Source organism: Cygnus olor, chromosome 2 (assembly GCF_009769625.2).
Source record: "Cygnus olor isolate bCygOlo1 chromosome 2, bCygOlo1.pri.v2, whole genome shotgun sequence".
Classification (NCBI taxonomy): domain Eukaryota; kingdom Metazoa; phylum Chordata; class Aves; order Anseriformes; family Anatidae; genus Cygnus; species Cygnus olor.
The window spans coordinates 86,278,995-86,299,752 of record NC_049170.1 but is presented as its reverse complement, the minus strand read 5'-3'; the positions used below and the strand labels follow the sequence as shown (position 1 = coordinate 86,299,752).

The 20,758-nt window shown below is 37.9% G+C and overlaps 1 protein-coding gene across 4 annotated transcripts in view; it reads left to right on the top strand.

Annotated features, from left to right (window-relative positions):
- The window catches only part of TENT4A (terminal nucleotidyltransferase 4A), a 62,092-nt gene extending 44,001 nt beyond the window's left edge, over window positions 1–18,091 (top strand). Inside the window, exons 11-12 of one of the 4 annotated variants that reach the window (XM_040548288.1) lie at window positions 5,969–6,127; window positions 15,862–18,091. In XM_040548288.1, the coding sequence (XP_040404222.1) occupies window positions 5,969–6,127; window positions 15,862–16,038 (336 nt within the window). In that variant the 3' untranslated portion in view covers window positions 16,039–18,091. Of the gene's footprint in view, window positions 1–5,968; window positions 6,128–15,858 lie in introns of all 4 variants that reach the window. The other 3 variants (XM_040548287.1, XM_040548290.1, XM_040548289.1) reach the window with 3 other exon arrangements.
- Window positions 18,092–20,758: the final 2,667 nt, after the last annotated feature.

Below are 20,758 nucleotides of genomic sequence, written 5' to 3'. Positions count from 1 at the left end.
CCAAATAAACCAGTCAGCAACCTTGAACAGTGTCTGCCCCCCTTCCCTCCTAAATCCCTTAAAACTACTCTTTTTCCTGTTCTTGCTGTGCAGGCTTCTGACAGCTTCTAGATCAGAGAGGAACAAATTTTTCCAGTGCTGCTCTTGCCTGTTTATTTTCCCTTTTCACCATATTGTCCCATACGTTGTTTCGGTTTTCTTAATCCATATTCTTATGTGCTGTTTTATACTGTCTGGTGCTCTCCTTCAGTTCTTCTGTCTAAGTTGCTTGAACAGTCTTTACTTCAAGTGGATATACATAGTAAGACTAAACTTGTGCAATGCTGCAGCAGACACAGTTTTGAACACAATTATAAAGTCATATAATTTACTCTAAGCAACACAGGGCACAGAGGGAATGTGTGAATCAGCAAGTAAAATTGGATTTTACTGCTGTGATGTCAGCGAGGTAAGGAAAGGGAAGCGCACAACTTCATTAATAAAAACAAACAAAACCCTCAGACTACTTTTTGATGCCATGGGCTAATTGTATTCTTGCCATATTTTAATACTAGCTCACCTGAAAAAGGTGCCAAGGCCATTTAGGATGGAAGAAAACCTAAATTGAATATTTATATTTTAATACACTATGTTCAACTTGCATTAATAAGTCTTATAACTTCATGCCTAGCTTGAAAAACATTTACATGCAAAATGTGAAATATTACTGTACTCCTAACAGTACAGACCAACTGAAAGCCTGTGAAATGGAAGTATTAGGGGTAATAAAAGAAGCTTTAAATAACATGTTTCTGGGATATTGTGTTTAAGATGGTTTATTTGAAATACAGCAAATATTGATAAAAACAAGCAGTAAGTTGACAGACCTGGCAGAAGATAATTTGGTGAGGTTAAAGGGGCACTGTGCTTGTATTTAATCTTCGAGTTGCTAATTAGCTTAACTTCTTAGTTGTCTGTCTGTAAAACAAACACTAATGGTTTTGGAGGATGCATATTTTTCAGTTTGCTTGTGTTGTGTATTTATTCTTTCACTTTTTTCCCCTCCTGTTAGCATGACTAAAGTATTTTGCTTTTGTAATGCAGTATAACTGAAGGCAGAAAAATCAACCAATTGCATCTTACTGGAGGCTGTTTTGTACTGTTCATAGGCTGGCAAATGGAAATGGTGCAACTTCATTGATGCAAATTCACTATCCTGTGACCTGCTGTAGACATAGAAATTTTGTTCATCTCCATTCTACTTTATTATACCAGTTTACTAAAGTTATGGCTCCACCTACCAAAAAGGGAAATGGCACAAGCTGGCATGAAAGAAATGGGACGGGGGTGTAAAATCCATGAAATCACCTTGGTGGAAGTATGTCGGTTTGTCAAGCAGAGTTAAGTATGCTGGGCTAAAACCATTCAAACAAAGAGTGTGCATTGAGGTTTTGCTTCTGTTGCCTGAACTTATGTGAAAGGTCTGAAATTTTCTGGCGTTAGCTTCTCCTCTAAGGAGTGTAGTGTTTCATTGCTGAGCCAGTCTGCTAGTTAGATCGTCTGCTAGGGCTGATTCCATTCAGTAGCTGCTCCTGTTTTTCTTCTACTGGTGTTCACCTAACCTTCTGGTGAGATGATTCAGAAGGTAAAGCTAGAAAAAGGGAGATTGCTGTTTCTGTGGCTCACCTCTGAATTGGCTCATAATGTCAGATACTAATGCAGATACAATGGAGAAAGCAACAACAAAAGAAGAGGTGAAAGAAGTAAGAATGACAGCAGTTACATATTAAATCACTTCAGCTGTAGTGTTAAAACTGCACATTGAGAGGAGCATGTGGAAAAATCTGTTTAGTGTAAAGTGTTAACTGTAGACACCAATTCTCCCACTTTCAGTTCCTTTATTTTCAAAGATTTTTACTGAAGTAGCAATTGTTCTCTCAGCTTCCAGTTCCTGAATGTTGTGGGAAAGGAAAGAAATTTAACTAGTGGGAGAAGGTTGGAGAATGGGAGCCATAAGAACATCTTTGCCAAGATCTCTGTAGTTCATGCTCAGATGTGTAGAGGGGACATCCCAAATCTTTCATACTAGCAAGAAACTTGCATTCTTTTGTTACACTTTTGATTTCTGAATATTGACTTCTAGGATAGCTACAGACTTCCATCTCTGGGCAATTTAAAAACAAACAAAAAAAACAAAACACACACACAAATCTTGTTTGGCCAATGCAACTTTAAAAGACATCTTGGAAATCTGAAATTTCTAAAATAGTAGCTGTTGGGAAGTTAGAATTAACTGACTGTATCATGAAACAAGAAACAAAGCAGAAGGCTTTTCCATGATTCTAAACACATGAAAATAATACTTGTGAGTATAATTGAATGCACTTGAAATTAGAGGAAAGCAAACTATTATGCTGATGGATGGGTGTACCTATAAACTTTACCTTGTATCTTAAGCCTTGAGCTATAAATGAAATTTAAATAAGCTCTTATGGCAAGACCTAGTTAGTAAGGGACTCTGAAAAGTAAATATTCTCTTGCTAATGAAATCCTGGGACATTAAAAGGGGAGGTGCATTCTGTACAACAACAAAATTGTTCTCTCCTGTTGTCAGGAAAAGAAGTTTGCTTTTTTGCTTTATAAGATTGCTTCAGTTTCATCTTTGATATGATTCTTGTTTCAGTTTCTGTCTAGACAGAAAGCTGGGGATCGTGTTACTAAAGCAAGTTGTGGTTAAATGTGAGTTCATCAGTAACATTTGCAATTCCAGGACTCTTCTATACTTCTTACCAACAGTGAGGTAAATTGAAGAGTCCTCATTAATCAAGACTATGAATAGTAGAAATCTTCCTTCTGGATACTGTGTTCTTAAGAAGTTGAAATTGATTTGAAGAGTTGTTTTTTAAATGAAAGCTTTCCAGTAAATTTCCAGAGACTTCCCTGACAGTCTGTTTCCAAAAGCATCTTTTTAGGTATTTTCCTCACAGGGTGAGGGGATCTGATTGGCCTTCATAGTAGTATTCAGGAGATCAAGAACTTATCTGGGCTCTTAGTACAGCCATTGTAGCTTTATCCCTATATAATTTGCTAAAAGCAATATAGAGGGATCTTATCCCTTTATTTTACATGCATATTTTTAGTGTCATCTCTGTAGCCATTATGCTGGTTAGGGTCAGAGCTTTGTCTTCCCAAAGTGAATCTGAAGTGTTGAGTGTTTACTTCTAGGTTTCTGAGCTTGCGTAATGCTTCGGGATTGTGCATTACACTGAAGAGTTCTGTCCAGAAGACCAAGTAAGACTTGATCCTTTAGTGTAGGTGATGAATGTGAAAATGAGTTTTGATCATGAAGGTTAGTCCTTGAGGAAGAAGGGTAATGCTCTACTTTAGAAAAGGATTTTGATGCTGGTAAGTTGGCCTGTCAGATTCCTATAGTAATTCTGTTAGCTATCTAAGATGACCTAAAAATAGGAATATAGTCTAGGTGAATGGGATATGTCTCAGTAAATAACATTGAGGCAGAAGAATGTATCTGCTACGAAATTATAAGAAGGCAACGCAAGCTGCCTTGTACCAAAGTTTATGTAGTCCCATTTAAACCATGTGACTCTTCTTTCATCTGTTGCTGCTTCCATGCTGGAGAATTTCTTGCTGGACAGAAAACTGCCCATATGGGACACTTCCCATTTAAAAGATTTCTTTGTGATTCTTCCAAGGGTCTAATGGCACCTGAGCAAAAGATAGAGGAGGCTCTTTGGAGAGAGTGAAACTGCTGCTTGGTCAGTTTTGCAAAGGTTGCGTCATAGAAGCTAATGCATTGACTTAGGTAGACAGTAAGATCCCTTCCCCCCCCCTTATTTGTTTACTAATGGCTACTATGCGTATTCTCACAAGTTGATCAAATATGACTATCCCTCTTTTCCCTCATTTTGTAAACTTTTTAATAGCTTCCTGACAAGTAGGGTATTAAAAAAAATCAGCTTAGAAATCTTAAGTTTTTGCCCCTGTACCTAATTCTGAAAACACTCTTAACTAATTACGTGATAAACTTCTTTGTGGAGACCTTAGTCTGGTTAATCTTTTGTAGGATGAGGGCAAAAAATTGCCAGCTCTTCCAGGCACTTTGCTTTGCATGTGCAACTAAGCTAAATTTTTTGAATACTGCTACAGCATGTAGTTGCCCACTCTGAACATATTAAATGGTAAACATCTGTTCTCATAAATAAGAGTTAAGTTTCTGCCCAGATTCTTATTACCTGTATCGTCTGTCTTTTCAGTGCATTCATGATGCAAATATCAAAGCACTTCACAAAGTCATGCAGTGACTTTTACCACCAGTTGAGCTTGGGAGAGCAGATCTTTTCTGCCTTTCTTTCTATAACTTAGTTTTTAGAGAGCACAACTTTATATGTACCAGTGAAGAAGTGATTGTTCTAATAGCTGATACTACTACCAAGGGCTGTTTCTACTGTGGGAATTCAGTTAGGATGTAAGTTTTGTTTTCTAGTAATTTGTTGTTTCAGCTGCTTAGTATTCACAACTATCAGTGTGTCTTAAATGATCTTGTGTTTTCCCCAAGAAAGAGCATTAAAATACCTTCTTGTTCATGTTCTTTAAAATAGTTTCCTAGACAGCCTGTTCTTTTAACTGAAGAATCTCATTTGCGAAGCCATAGGAGGGCAAGTATTAGTAATGGACATCTATTTAATGTTTGCTTGGTTTGGAAGCAAGAACTCTTCACTTAAAGCAATCAATTGTTGGAGGAACAGAGGTAGAATATTTCAGTAATCACTTAACATCAGATTGATGATCAGTTCATCATCCTTGATGATCTGAGTCAATAATGTCTTTTAATTTGGTAACTCCTAAACTGCTAATGAGTCAAGTGTCTCTTGCTAAGAGATGAGTCTTTCCATTATTTTCGAGCTCAGAATACTTTGGAGTTAAGGAGGGAAGAAAGTAAAAAGCAGCAGTAAAAGGTAGGGAAATGTACCTTTTTATTACAATTGTGTTAAGGTTTAAAAACATTTTTACAAGGTCTGTGTTCAGAGTTGTATTAAAAGGCTGTAGTCTTCAAGTTTCTCAATTTAAGACATAATTGGTCACTTAAGAATTGAGGTAGTCAGTTTGGTGTTTACAGGAACTACTGAAATACGAAAACTCCAACTTGTGCTTAGCTCCTTGGTTAGGGGTGTTGAGTACTCCAGACATGTAGTGTTAACATCAGTATGACTCTGCTTATGAAGCATGTATAATTGCTGTTGGTCAGACTGGAAGGAAGAAGAAGAAGAAAACTAGTAATAAGTTTCTATTACAATATTTCTTTGCATAATCCTACATCAGTCTTATCGTCCTTCCCCCCCTTTCCCCCCCCCCAGTTATGCAGACTTTCAAAGAAAAGTGATGAGAACAGAAGTCCTAACTAGCGGTTGAGTGGGTAACTGGTGCTTACATACTAGTCTTGACTAGCAGACCATCATCTCCTTGTTTCTTGGTAGGTGGAGCCTTAACTTTGCTGGGTAGAATGGGAGACTATAACAATTACAGTGAGTAACTTTGCTGTATGGATAAGTACAATCCAGAACGCTCTTCAGAGGACTCATTCTGTCATGACAGCTGAAATTGTAGTCATTGTACCACTAACAGTGTCACTGTTCTTGTTACATTTTTCTCCAGCCTTAGTTCCCGCCTTTTAATTCTAATTTGGTTGAAGAGATTTTATTTGGCTTCAGTTTGAGCTGGCTGGAACTGATCTACGATTGCCATAGGCCTGTTGACATTGTCTCCTTGATGCAGGCTCAATTAAACTTTCGCTAGATGTGTAAAATAAACATAGTGCTGGCTTGTATTTTATTTTTTACCACTGAAAAAAATCTTAAACTTTACAGTATTCACATGAGTTGATATTTGGCTGCATTTTCACATGCATAGTCTGTATATGCTGTACTTTCTGTAAAGTTGCTTTTCTTTTCCCCTTTTTCTCTGCCAAAAGGATTCTGATACACCACCTTGCACAGCTCCTAATGTTTACCAGTTCAGTCTGCAAGCACCGACTCAACTTATGGCCAGTTTACCACCCGTATTGCCTATGCCAAGTGGTAAACCCCAATCTGCGCCTTCGAGAACCTTGATAATGGCCACCAGTAATCAGGTATGAGCCAACGAAATGGAGCAACTTTTTCTTGAGGAAGTGATCCAGTCAGAAGTGTAGATCATTTGTGCTGTGCTGACAGTCTAAAAACCTCTGAAGATATTCTTCATATAGCATGTGCTAAATCTCTTGTAACCATAAAACTTACCTGCCATGTCAGAAGTGCGGAGAGAAGGCTGGGTGGGAAATGTTTGTATTTGAGATTTTTGGAGCCCTTCCACAGCTCACTGACACCTAGGAATGTTGATTGGAGTGTGTTAGACATCTCTCTTTAAGCTGTATTTGAGACTCATGGTGCCTAAACTAGTGGGATATTTGCAGATCTCTAGGCTGTTTAACCTCCTGTTCTTAAAACAGAAGCTTCTCATAGGTGGTACATCTGTAAGCTAGTGTTTGAATCTGAAGAAATATTTCTGACTTGTCTAGGTGTGGTTAGTGGCCTTGACTTTGAATGGCTAGAACAGATCTGACTACACCTGTAACTTTTTGTAATATGTTTTAAGGGGAGAACAAAAAAAATGTAGGCATGTGTCCAAGAATTCTACCCAAATATTAAAAGTGCTTAAATGTGCAGGGATACTGTGTGCTATCTAACTGGTATTTTAGCTAACGCATCCATTATAATGCAAGGATAAGAAAAGTCCTCAATTTTTTCTGACGGCCTTGGTGCTTCTGTCTATGGGAAAATACTCATTTTTGATTATTAAAACTACTAGTCAAAAGAGGTGCCTCGTGAACTTTTAATGCAAGCTGTGGGTAGTACATTGCCTATGATAAGGAAACGAGTTACTTTTTGACATTAGTTTTGATCAGGTTTTTGCATGATCTCTCAATCCTCCTGCTGCAGTTTGTGAGATTGTAGGACCAGGATATTTTTAATTTAATAACCTTGTTTTTTTGATCTGATTCACAACTGCCTTGACATTTTGGTCATAGAGTCATAGAATGGTTTGAATTGGAAGGGACCTTAAAGATCATCTAGTTCTAATCCATCTGCCATGGACAGGGAGACCTTCCACTAGATAAGGTTGCCCAAAGCCCCATCCAGTCTGGCCTTGAACACTTTCAGGGAGGGGACATGACACAAGATGTATCTGTTTCAGTTTTGAGATTTCTCAGATATTTGAGAAATAACAGAATAGTTGAGGCTGAAAGGGGCATTGAAGTCATCTAGACCAATCCTCCTGATCAAAAGAGCAGGTTGCTTAGGGTGTTGTCCAGTCAGGTTTTGAATATCTCCAAGGATGAGGACTCCTCAGGCAACTCCTCAGTTTTCCTCCAGGCAACCTGTTCCAGTGTTCGATCATGCTTGCATTTAACAAGTTTAACCTTAAATTTATGTGGTATGTCCTGTATTTCTGCTTAAGCCCACTGCTCCTTGTTCTTTTACTGGGCACTCTTACTGAGAACAGTGTTGCTTCGTCTACTTTACAGCCCCTCATTAGCTGTTTAGACTCACCTGTAAGATCCCTCCTGCCCTGAGCTCTTCCTGAGGCTAAATAATCCAGCTCTGTTGTCCTTTCCATGTATGACAAATGTTTCAGTGTATTATCTTCATGGATTTTGAACTCACTTCAGTATGTCCACATCTGTCTTGTACTGGGGAGTCCAGACCTGTTCAGAGCACTCCAGGTGTGGCCTCACCAGTGCTGAGTAGAAGGGAGGGATCACCTCCCTCCACCTGTCAGTCATACTCCTAACATACATTCATCATACTCATCATACATTCATCATATTCATCATACTCCATTCAGTCATACTCCTGCATACATTCCTAATGCAGCCTAGGGTGCTGTTGAGCTTTCTTGATGCAAGGATACGTTGCTGGCTCATGTTCAACTTGTCTACTGGGAATCCCTGGTCTTTTCATGTCAAGCCGCTTTCCAGCTGGTGTACTGGTGCATGAAATGATTCCTTCACAGGGACAGAGTTTCTTATTTCACTTACAGTTCATAAGATTCCTGCCAACCCATTTCTCTAGCCTGACAAGTTCCCTTCTTATGACAGCACTCTTATGTATCAGCCACTCCTTTCAGTTGCTGGTGGTTACTGTCACATTATCCAGGTCACTAACGAAGTTGTTAATTAGTATTGGCCCTGGTATCAACAGCTGGGATGTACCACTAGTTGCTGACCTCTAACTGGACTCTGTGGTGCTCGTCAAAATACTTCGAGTCTGGGATGTAAGGGTATACTTTTCATTCAGGTTGTGAGTTTGATTTTTATTTCTAGAGATGGCAACTGCTACTTAATATACATTTAAAACAACAACAACAAAAAAGTGCTTAAAAAGTTGGAACTTTAGATGAATAACTAAGAAATTTTATCTGAACAGCTTTTTCAATGTTCAGTAATAACAGTATTAAGTTATGGCATATTATATAGTTCAGTACCCAAATTCTTTGTAGTTGCTACACAAGCATTTATTTTAGGCACTTCACAGAAATCTTTTTCACCCCCTTTCTTTCATTTAGGTCAGGTTAGTGTCATACTGCAGTGCATACTGCTTGTGTTCCACTAGTTCCTTGCAGGTAGGTTAATACAGAAGGGGCAGTCTTTGAAAACTGTTCATCACATGCTCTCCCCAGCTATTCCCTCAGCAATCCTCAATCATCTACCAAGCTGCCATTTGTATCTTCAGGCATGCCTTTTGTTTTAATCTGCTGAATGATAAATCTGATTTTTCTCTGTTTACCTGTCCTTTCCTATGACTGAGTCTTACCTGGGCCGAAACAGCTTACTTGAACAGGACTTTTTTTTCTATCACTGAGAAGTCAATAGAACCGTGTTTTGCTATTTTAGTGTCTGCAATGGAGTATTCATGAGTGTATGATCTGAAACTCCTGAAGTTCATTTAAAGTATTCTACTGTTTTACGCTAAACTTCACATAAAATACAAGCTTAGTCTAGTTTGTTCTTTTCCTTAACAACTTTCTCTGAAGAGGTATCTTGGAGCTTAAATTCATCAAAATTACATCAAAACACAATCCAGTTTTTAGGCATGCAGTTGTTGGTACAAAACAAGTTGGCATTGAGTTGACTTGGTTGTGAAGAGGCAATGTGTTGAATGAATTTTGGACTGTAGTTGCAATTGGGAGTCTTGGAAAACAACTGTTTTACAGCATTTTCTTTGGTTTTCTGTTACTTGGCTGTCCTTTACTAGCATGTACAATGCGTACATGTTTAAAACTGGGAAATTTTCTGTGACTTTTGCTTGACAAGGATGTGCCCTTTGGATTCATGTGAAATCAGAATTTTCTTGCTATCTACAGTGTTGGGATGATTTTTTTGGCACTGAATTTAGTGAAAGCTTGTATTATATAGTAGAAATGTTCTTTTTAGATAAAGTTTGTGGCCAGCCCAGTCAAAAGTGGGAACTGAAATCATTCTACACAGAATATTATAAATGTATGCTTTTCATCTGCAACTTTCTGGAGCATGATGGAACTGGATTAGGTTGATAGCTTTCCTCTTGCAGTTGATGTTACTGGAGAGGTGGTAACATCCTATATACTAGTATATCACTTTTAATAGGCTCATCTTTACTAGCTGTCCACTGGGATCAGCAGAAGATAAGGTATTGGTGTGCATGTCCAGGTCAATGGAGGGGAGAAAAATTGGCGACTTCACATTGAGAGAAATGTCATCTTGGGATGACAAGCTCTGTTCAGTTTGTTCTTGGATTGCTGGTCACTTGAAAAGTCACTAATGAAGATGGAAGAAACGTAGTTGTTCAGAACTTTTTAACTTTTCAAGTTTTGTTTTTTCCCTGAAGAGTGGTCTTTTGATTCAAAAGTATCTTAAAAAAAAAATCTAAAAATAGTGAACACCAGTCCTTCTGCTGCAATGGCTTCCAGTGTGTCTGTTCTGTCCAAGAGCACTATTTATTCTAGCATTGAGCTAGCATTTGCTAGCTCACTTGTGGAGGACAGAAAACAACTAGGAAATGAAATCTTAATGCCAGTGCTAAAATACCACAATCTAAATTACTTTTACAAGAACGTATTTGTTTTTCAATTTTTTTTGTCCGGCCATATAAAGCAATGTAAAAGAGCACTGATAGCCTTATAGGCACTTCACTGGCTAAAATACTTTGCTTCAGAGCTTGCTGTTGCCTAGAACAATTGTTGATGGGGTTACTTTGTTTGGCAATTACGATAGTTTCAGAGGCAGTTCAACTGAAACTAGTGTTCAAAATATTTTATTGTAGATTGTCATGTATTTATATGGGTAGTCCTTATGTGGTCATATCCTTCCATGTATGGAAACCGATTCAGGTAACTGGACCCTGGATGACCTACTATAAGACTGCTTATAGCAGAAGTTGGATTATATGGTCTCCAGAGGTTCTTTCCAACTTTCCAACCTCCATGCTTACATGACCGAAAGTTTCACCACTGTAGTGGTGGCTGCTTCCTGAGTGCTTGACACAGGCTAAATAGCAGTTTCTAGGAACAGGAGTTCACCATAAATTTAAACAACCAGAAAAACCACCAAAAGAATCTGTAAGAAGATGTAGAATTATTACCTGTTTTTTGTTTGTCTAGCACACCTTTCTCTTCCGATGTCACTGTAATCAGATGGCTGGCCCCAAAGTCAGATTGGTTTAAATATCTGCATATACGTTTCCTCTGCTTTTCCTATTTGCCATATTGACACGAACTCATCATTTGGAGAGTGCTTTGGGTTTTTTCGCTGAAATAGATTTTCTAGCTTAATACTGGCAGTTTTAGACCTTAAAGACAAATCTCTTACTGACGTTTCTCAGCTTTTACTTGGGACAAAAATACTATCATCTCCTGTTCTGCTTAATAAGTATTCAAATGAAAACACACAGGCCATCTCACGATAGTATCAAACTCGGAGTACGAATTCTGTCTTCCAGTAGTTTTATTTTGACTCATCTCCAGTTTTTGAAACTTGACATGAAAAGATCAAAGAGTATTTGTATTTCGTGCGTCAGATTCAACTTCACTCTGTACTCTCTTACTCAGTCACTCAGGGAAATAGGCCTTCTGATCTCTCAAATACCAGTTTATCATTGAACTACCCAGATTACTAGTTGCCTGACCAGTTAAAAGGGAAAGACAACCAAAAGCTTCCCTTTGTTTTTACAGGCTACTGGCAGAGCAAATGTACAAAGTAGGATAAGGTGCTAAGGGCTGATATAAACTGTTCCCTTGTGGCTTTGAGTCTTTTGGTTTCCTGGTGTTAGGAGATAAGAGATGATGAAATTGGCCAGTAGGCCCAAACAAAGGGGGTCAAAAAGGAGGGGAAGCATCTCTGGTATTTGAGTGCTTTGGGCCTTATTTCCACAGATTACAATTCTTACACGAGTTGCTTAGAATTTTTTTTGCTGTATTTCAGCTTAAAAAATATAAACCATATACATCTTAACAGGTAAAGAGTATGCTCAAGTAGCTGGTACAAGTACATTGTGTGATCTTGTTAGCTTAAAAGTAATGAGGCTAATGAACCATTGCCTAGTACTTAGTTTATCAGTAGTGTTTTAATGATTAAAATATCAGGTTGTTTCTCTGCAAAACAGTGTTTTTTTATAAAGAATAAGGAGTTAAATTTTATCTGCATACAGAATGCTTTTTAGTGTATTTCGAGATGCTATGCTCAGTGGAAAAGTGGATGTAAATCCTCAAAATAAGGGTTGTGGGTTTTGCTATATGCCTGAAATAAAGTTTGGAAACAATGTGAGAAATTGAAAAGAACTTTGAGACATTTTGAGGATGTATAGTAAGGTATTTAAGGGGATACTTAAAATGTTAAGGGTGCATTAAAAAGTGTGGTATGCCACAGAAAATATTTTACGTGAAACGATTTTGAAATATGCCAGCTGAATGATCACAATTCCTATCGACTGCAGACTGGATTCAATCATGGCCATTAATCTTGTAGCATTAACAATGTAATAGTAATAGGTTTTCTAAACTTATTTTCTAAACTTTCTCTTATTTACAAATTGAGTGCTGTATGTATAATGTCGTTTCTTCTGAAGTTGAGTATTGATGCATCATTTCCATTGCTTTCTCTCCTTTTTTCTCCTTATTTTAGAGATGATAACAGACAAAAAAAGGTTTAGAAACTGTTCAGACTGCAGTTTTGTTAATTATGCAGTTTGTGTTGTTTTTGAAATGTAGGTGACTTTACTTTTGGCTAGAAATTCTGACTGGATACTGAGTCTTTGACTGTCATCACTTTCATGTAGTAAATTTGCCAGTATTTAAGATGAAAAGTTTAGTTTCTTTAGCAAATAATTACCTGGCTTTTCAATTTCCACTGGTTTTCTGTCATTTGGAGTAAAGGCTAGGAACACTCTTTTCTTAAATTTCTGTTAAAACATCTGGAAAATTTTTTTAACCTGTTACAGGTTTTTCCCCAGCTTGTTTTAGACTCAAGTTTCTTAAGTTTTCCTCTACATCTAGCAGCTTTTATTTGCAGAAGACCAAGTTCAGAGCATGCTTGTCAAAAACAAGCAAACAAAAATCTATCATTTAGTTGTTGAATCAGTGGTCATATGTTCTCTTGTCGAGGGAAATAGATCTAAAGAAGTCAAAACATCTAAACTAAAGACATGTAAAGATTTGTCTGTCAGATGGTAGATACGGGGCTTTCGTTTTGGTTATTGGAGCTCTTTTTCTAGCTATCATGTGATTAGACATGCCATGTCTCAGTGATTATGGGAGTCCTGATCATGTGGATATCAAGAAATGTGTGGATAAGAGTAGGCACAGTCTCTTGGAATTTCCACAAGACATTAAACTTCCTTTACCAGAGATTCTGGAATAGTGAAAGAAGCATGTCTTCTTGTAAACAATGAACTAGTTAGATATATTTTATAACCTTAATGAGATAAACTTAAGACATAAAAGATAATCTTAAGTCTTCATAGTAAATGGAGTTCATCGTTTGTGTTGCGTCTCATGTTGTCTACCATCTAAAAGGCAATGGATAATGTGTGGCAAAGTTTGCAGGTGGAGTTAACCTCCTGCAGGGCCAACCAAGAAGAGTTGTGGAAGACCTTTCGAAGGGGTCCATCAGGAGAGAGAGAGAGAAATGCTTTAACTCTTTGCAAAGGGCGGTATGCCCTGGGCTGACAGTTTGTTGCAAAGATGAGATCTTGACATTTTTGCAGAAAACTGCTTTGATAATTCTCAGTATGAAATCATGAAAGCATTAATTGTCAAACCAGATTTTAGGCATTGTTAGGAATAAAGAATGGGAATGAAAACATCACAGGAAAATTCATGTGCATCCCCACATCATGAATGATGAGTACAATTTTGCCTCCCACATTAGAAGAAAGTTACAATACAAATGGAAGAAGAATAGGGAAGGGATGGCAAGGGTGATCAAATATAGAATAGGTTCTCTACAAAATGAATGATTCAGTCTGGTGAAGAGAATGAGGAAGTACATGGTCAAGATCTCACTAATCATCAGCAGCATGGAAAAAAAACAGAATGACAAAAAATGAATTACTCCAAGAGCTGAAAAATCACCAGCTAATAGGTTCAAATTAAAGACGATGCACATTATGCTTTTGCAAATCAGAAAAAAACTAATGAATGATAGCTAGTAGAGACCCACTAGGTATAAAGTTATCACCTTAGTACTTAGTTGACTCAGGGACCTCTTATGTCTCTTCCTTAAGCACCTGTCTGTCAACTGATGGAGCCATTAAACATTGAGATTCTGCTCTTAAAAAGATGTTCAAAGTGTTCTATGAAAAGCTAGAGATGGCTTTCTGCCTAGCTTAGTAGCAATTATTTGGACATTTGATTACCTCTTCAACAAACCAAGGATATAACTTCTTTTTAGGATACAGGCAGAGAGGGATTAATCATATTTGCAGTGGTGGTTGGCTGACGTGATTTGAGTGAAGCATTGTCTGCCAACACACCGCCAGTAATTTTTTTTTTGCTGAACACTCAAATTGAGGACTGAGTTGCTAGATAGTTCATTTCCAGTTGAAGATGATGGGCTTGCTTAGGTTCTGTATCTGCTTTACTCAGTTTTATACTGGTTTTACAATAGCAAAGTTGAAGTTATGTCTCTTTTTCATCATATAGTCAAGAATAACTGATGAGTACTGGCTGTTCTCAGTGTTTTGACTGTAGTAGGATCATTTGTAGTATTTGACCTCATTTAATCGTAGTGACTTACTTGATACTTGTAGGTGCTTGATTGTCTGCTTATATAATTGATAGATGTACACGTTGAACTAGAAAATTTTGCTGCACAAGAATGTGACAAATGGTGTTAGTTTGAAGGACCACTTGCCAAAAATTTTTTTAGCTTCTTTTTGCTGACTTTGATAAATAGCTTTTGGTAGGTATTTTGGCAACATACTTCAATAAATAAATTTGGAGTAATTTTGTCTCCTGAGAATGAAGGATTCTCCTCTTTAATCTCTTCCTTTTCATCCTTGATTATTTTACCGTTGCTAGCCTGAGGAAAGCACTTAGCATGTCTGTCTTGGGAGTTTTAGAAGTTGCATATTGGAGGCTGATAAGGTAGGTCACCACGGGGCACTTCCTACAAATGAAATGAGTTTGAGTTCTTTTACCGCCCTGCAGTTAACTGCAGTTATTCCTCAACACTAGTCTTCACTGGCTTTTTTTCTGGATGCTCAGTGTCTCTTCTAGCTATGTTTTGACAGTAAAAAGCTGTGTATGGCATTATCCCTTAAATAGTTTTAATGATGACTTGTTGTTGTTCTCATAATTTCTCTTTCTACTCCAGACTTGTTTGGAAATGTGAGTTAATAAAGTATCTGCAGATATTTCGTATTCTAAGCAGTTCCCTCACATTAGCATTGTGGTGTCCCTGCTAAACCACTTAAGGTAGACAAAATGGTGTATTAGCTTTTGTTAAAAGCAGTCAATTGTCTTTATTTCCTTCAGGCATCAGAAAAAGTTGCTTGCATTGAAGTTGCAAGTGTTTGGAAAGTCTGTTTCAATTTCATCTTTCGAAATTCTTGTACCTATCTTAAGTACATAAATACTAACCCAACTTACTGTGGTGCTAAGTGATAGGGACAACTGTAGTACCTTAATAGCATACATCTACCAAACCATAAACATTTTCAGCAGTTGCTGTTCCAAGTTATTGGAGATTCTCCCAAAGACATAGTGTCATGCTATATTCCTGATTGTTTTGCCTTGGTCTGGGTGTAGGGTATGGATCAGACTGGGAAGATTTATCAGAATAGGCCCAGATGCTTACAAGCCGTAGCTAGTTTACCTGTAGCTCAGTGAGATTATTGGCAGAATGAGCTTGTCCTTTGTCTGCATCAGCTCATGTGATCATGCTCCTGTGTTCCTTAATGATAGTGTTCCTGAAAGTCTTATTGGATATTTCACTTGGTCATGCTCTTGCTAAGAATCTTTAAAATAGACACGACTGTCACAATTAGTGTTTAATGTGGAAGGCCTGTGTTTTTATAAGGGTGAAGCATATTTCATACTGAGATGAAAGGTTTTTAAGGATGCTTTTAAATCTACATTTTCATTTGCAGGACGTTTTCTGAAGTAAACACTTAAGCTGTTAGTGCCATTGGACTTGAGTAGCTAAAACTAGACAAGCGTGGAAAGATAAGTTGTGTCAAGCGATGTTCAGTGGGAATGATGTATGTTGAGGAAATACTACTGATATGTGCTTTGTTTCGTTTGTTTGTATGCCTAAACTGAGTGAATCTTTCTTTTTTTTTTTTTTAGCAGCACAGTGGAATGAAGTTTTCTATGAAAGGAACTCATAATCAAGGCAACAGCTACAGCCCTGTCAGCAGTGGAGGCATGAGGCAACCAGTTGGTAACAGAGGACACCACCAGTACAATCGTAATATATGGAGAAGAAAAAAACACAGAGACAGTTTGCCTATTAGTCTGAGCAGATAATGGCAGATGCCAAAATGACCTTCCCTGTTCAGACAAACTGAGCGAGTGCCACTCGACTTGGGGGATGGAGACCAGCGTCCAGCACATCGTTTTATTGGTGTTGCCAAATATCTGCAGCTGACTTCTTTGCATGTTTCTTTGTGTGGTGGTTCAGTCCATCTTCAAGAAGTAGTTGTGCTTATCTGTGAAGCCTTATTAAATGTGGAAGTTTGTTTTTCTGCCTTCCCACAACGGTTCATACAGTGCCGAAGCAGCTCTGACAATGGAACTGCAAGGACATTTACAAATGCTGTGGCTTTTTTTGCTGTGGCTACATCTGTTCCTTTGTGGGTTCTGTTTTCTTTTATTTTGGAAGTGAAGGAAACTTCAGCCCCTTGGATTTTTTTTCTTTGCAGCAAATCAAGTTGGGAATTCATAAAAAATAAATTTGCTGCTCTCCTGTTTGTTTCAAAGTTCAGAATTTTTTGCTCTGTAAATATTGGAGGTATAATTTGTGCAATAACTTGGAATTTTTAATTTAATTTCATATTGTCACATAAGTTATATTTAAGGGGAAGAAGTTTTTTAATTTACAGATCCTTTCCCAGGTTGCATTATCTAAGTTGGGTTCATAGTTTTGGCAGGTTGTCTGAGCAGTGTTACAAACATGACATTTTGGTAATATTTGAGGCTTCTCGATTCACAATGAAAGTGCGATTTGGCTTATGGTTTTAAGAAGGTATTACGCTCCAAAGCATTTCGACCCTATGTTTTTTAGCTCATTGTCTGGCCTCTATCAGTTGTCTTGCTCTGACCAATGAGTTTTAATTTTATTCCTTTTACTAGACAACAAATCCAGCATTCTTAGTACCAGAAAGGAAGCTTTTGGGGAGGGGGGGAAGGTTGGTTCAAGTCCTGATGTGAAATTAAAAAGCTGTGAACTACACGCTTTGATGCATTTTAGTAATGTAACCTGTTAATGTTCGGGTTCAAACAACATTATTAAACAGAGGTACCCGGCTTAAGGAATGTGGAGAAAGGAAATATGTTGATTCCATTAAGGAATCTGTATAGCAGTATGCATTAGTTCTGTTAAGAGCAAATATATAAAAAGTACTTCAGCTGCTCTAAGCATTATGAGAAGTATCTTTTAATGTATTGCAGGAGAGCACAGCCCAGTGTTGTACACAGTATGAGTGGCTGGCACTTAATTTACAGATGCATACAGGTATACTATGCAAGTGTGTATTGCCATGACAAACACTGTCTTTAACTTTTTGAAAAATGTACATCCTGCCTAACCCTGAGTTTTTAAAGCACCACAGTTGTCCTGGGAGTAGGTCACATCTCATGCCCTCTGACTTCCCATTTTTTTAATGAAAGTTCTTAAACTATACAGAAAACTACAGATCAGTTCTATAAATCCATTAGCAGAGAAGGCTGAAGAATCCTGTTAACAGGACATCTATACTGTGTACAGATACAGGTGGTTTTAAAACTGATATCTGACTATTAAAATGAGGTGTCAAGCATGAAGCTTTTTAATACGCTGTATGCCTTTGAAGCAGAAGTAGTTCATGTTATTACTGAATCTGTTGAACAGAACAGGTCTTTGAGGGGAGAGAGGGCAACATTCCAAAGTAGAGTAGTGCATATCTGTTTGCAAAAAGTTTGTCTTAATGCTCAGATTCATCACAATTTTAAATAAAAATAAAAATTGTGAGCTGATTCATAAATAATATCTAAGGGCTGTTACATGAGCCTGTACTGCTTAGTCTTCACACACTAGCAATATTGAGCATAACTACATTAAAGAGCCTTCAAAGGCTTTAGTTGGTGTCTTATACTAGCGTCCATTTTAAAGCGAAATTCATTTGAAAAGTGGTATCATGTAACACTTCAGTCATGGTGAACCAAATAAATTGGCCTGGCTATCACTGTGGTTATGTGCTACAGGTTTAAAAAAATCATGTTTAAATTTTTTGTGTGGACAACTATGTGGAAGCTAAAATTGACATATTTTTATGTAAAGTTTTCTATTCTTTGATTTTTAATAAACTTTGGAGACCAGTCACTCTTCTGTACATCTTTATGAGAAATGTAATGGACGAAGTAATATTTGACCTTATCCCATTGTTTGACAGGTGCTTTGAACATCAGCTTCAGTGTAAATGCCAGACATCTTCAGAACGAGCTTGGAAGGTGGATGGGCACTCTCTGCTCACTGTCCTTTGTATTTATAAAGGGAGCAATGAGTATGGCTGTTGGTTTCATAGTTGTGCATTTGGTCCCCTGATAATATGAGAGTGCAAAGGAGCTGGAGGTAGTCCCCAACAACATTCTTAAAAGAGGTGATTGATTAACTGATCCCTTGAAGTACCTTAACTTTCCATATAATTTTTAATTTCTCCCTGTAACTTCTAAACTCCTTTCAAAATTTTTGTCCAGTTTTTAGCCACTTCAAAGATTGGATGCATCTTGTCTTTTGTTTTTTATTAACCCTCTGAATTTCAATAACTGATTCAAATTCAGAATTTCAGAAATCGAGTCTTCGGAAGGGACTTGTCTAACTCTGAACTCCAAGAAAAGTTAACTGAACTATATTTAAATGATAGTAATGAAGGGCTAAGGATTCAGAACCAGAGAAGTCTGTGATACTTGGTCATAGCATCCATAAGGTGGGGGAGTAGGAGACAGAAAGCTAACCAAAAAGCATGTGGTAGTAGTTGGGATAACAATGTTCTGTTCAGTTCAGTTAGCCAGTGGGGCATGGCTGATAGAGGGATATATAAACTCTGCAGACACAAAGATTTAGTGCAGGTGAGACAATAGCAGCAGCATGGTTATGGAACTCCTCCTGGCCTTTGCCTCTTCCTGTCCAGATGACTTTGCTTTATTCTTATAGAATCATGAAGGTTCGAAAAGACCTCCAAGATCATCTGGTCCAACCATCAACCTATCACCCTTCATCTTCTCACAAATTCTGCCCCATTTTTATCCTTGTTAGTCTACTCCTGTTAATATACTGGGAGTCTCCCCATGCTCCCTTGAACCCCTCCCTGTCTGTTCTCTGGTAATAACTGCAGATACCCACCCCACCTATTTCCTGCCTCTGCTGACTGATTTTGTACTGTGTTGATGGGCAAAATTAGCCTTGGTCTTTCGACGTGGAAGGAAGAGACTTGCAAAGTGAGTGGACGAATGGGATCCACAGAGTATGTATTAGAAAAAACTTGGTCATTATCTGTTGCCATTTCCAAGAGATGTCAGCACTGGTGTTGCACTGGACTTCTGTAATTCACTCCTGCATCCACCTATGCACTGAGGCAGGGTAAGATACAGGTATGACTTGGTGCTATGTTGCTTGTTCATGATCTTTTTTTTTCCACAGAACAACTTTGGACAGCTTCTTGAACACAGGAAGAGAAAGTGGCATAGCAACAGTCGGTCAACAAGCAGTGTTGAAACCTTCAACCAATGTGATCTTTCAGCTGTGGGGAAAAAGCAAGCACTAAAGTTGCGAATACAACTTTAACACAACAATAAAGTTGTGAATGGTCAGCCGATTGACACCCCCCACACACGTGTTTGACACATCTGTGTCAAACAACTTTTGAGCTCTTAAACACAACAAGCCTATTTTCTGGCTACTGCTGACTTTGTGTCCTTATGAATTTTAGTAACATCTGGACTAAAACTTATGTCCTGAATTCTCCAATTAAGAGACATGAGAAACATCAATTTGGTGGCTGATGTACATAAACTGTTTTCAATGGTGGTGAGTGAAAACTAGAATAAAAACTCGTGTTGGTATGTAAATAAACCCTGCTATTCAGATTGTTTACTTCAGTTTACCCGTAACAGAAAATGGTATCAGAATGACAATACTCTATTTATTGAACCTCAAGTTCACAGCCGGAAGACCTTCCCCCAGATCTTCAGATGGCATTCGGCTTTCCTTTCAACTACAATATTAACTTTTTTATTTTTACTTCCAACAGACCACCTGGAGGTTTCAATCCTGGAGGTGCCTTGCTTACTTTGGATTGCAGAAGTCTTTCATACACTCCTAGTAGTAGTAGATCACTTAAGGATACCCATGAACAGCTCGTCTGCAAGAGATCTATTGGTCAAAATGTTTTTAACTAAGGCTTCTTACTAGAAAATTGGCAGTGATTTTGTTATAAGTGGTAAAAGTAATGGTTACAGGCTACAGCTGTATTTCAGTGAAAGGATAAGGATGTCTTTTGTGAAACATCTTTGTACCTGAAATATGCAAAATTGCTTCCTGTTTCCTACACCTCTGTTCACATTTCTTCTAAGTATTGCACTACCATAAAAGTTCTTAGACAGCGTTGCCTGTGGGAGAGTGGCCTTTCACCATCAAATCAAAATAGGGTTTCTCCTCCCACTTGCTTTTTTTAATCAAGTAATTGTTGTGCGAACATAGAAATTATGAATGGAGGGATTTTATTCTTCAGGAAATAGCCCAAATGCCTTCTCATACTGTGAATATAAATGTCTTTACGCTTGAGATCTGGAAAACTTTCTCAAGTGGTATTGTTAATAGCCTTTGTCCTCCCGTCTCTTATGCTGGAATTATGGGCATAAAGAGCATCTCCTCCTACCTACTTTTTCCTGCCCTGTTGCTATGACATGTTTTCCTGCTCTGAATTCTTTGCCGTGCAGCAAGTTGTTTATTGCCTAAGTTACTTACAAGAATTGATTGAACACAAAGTTG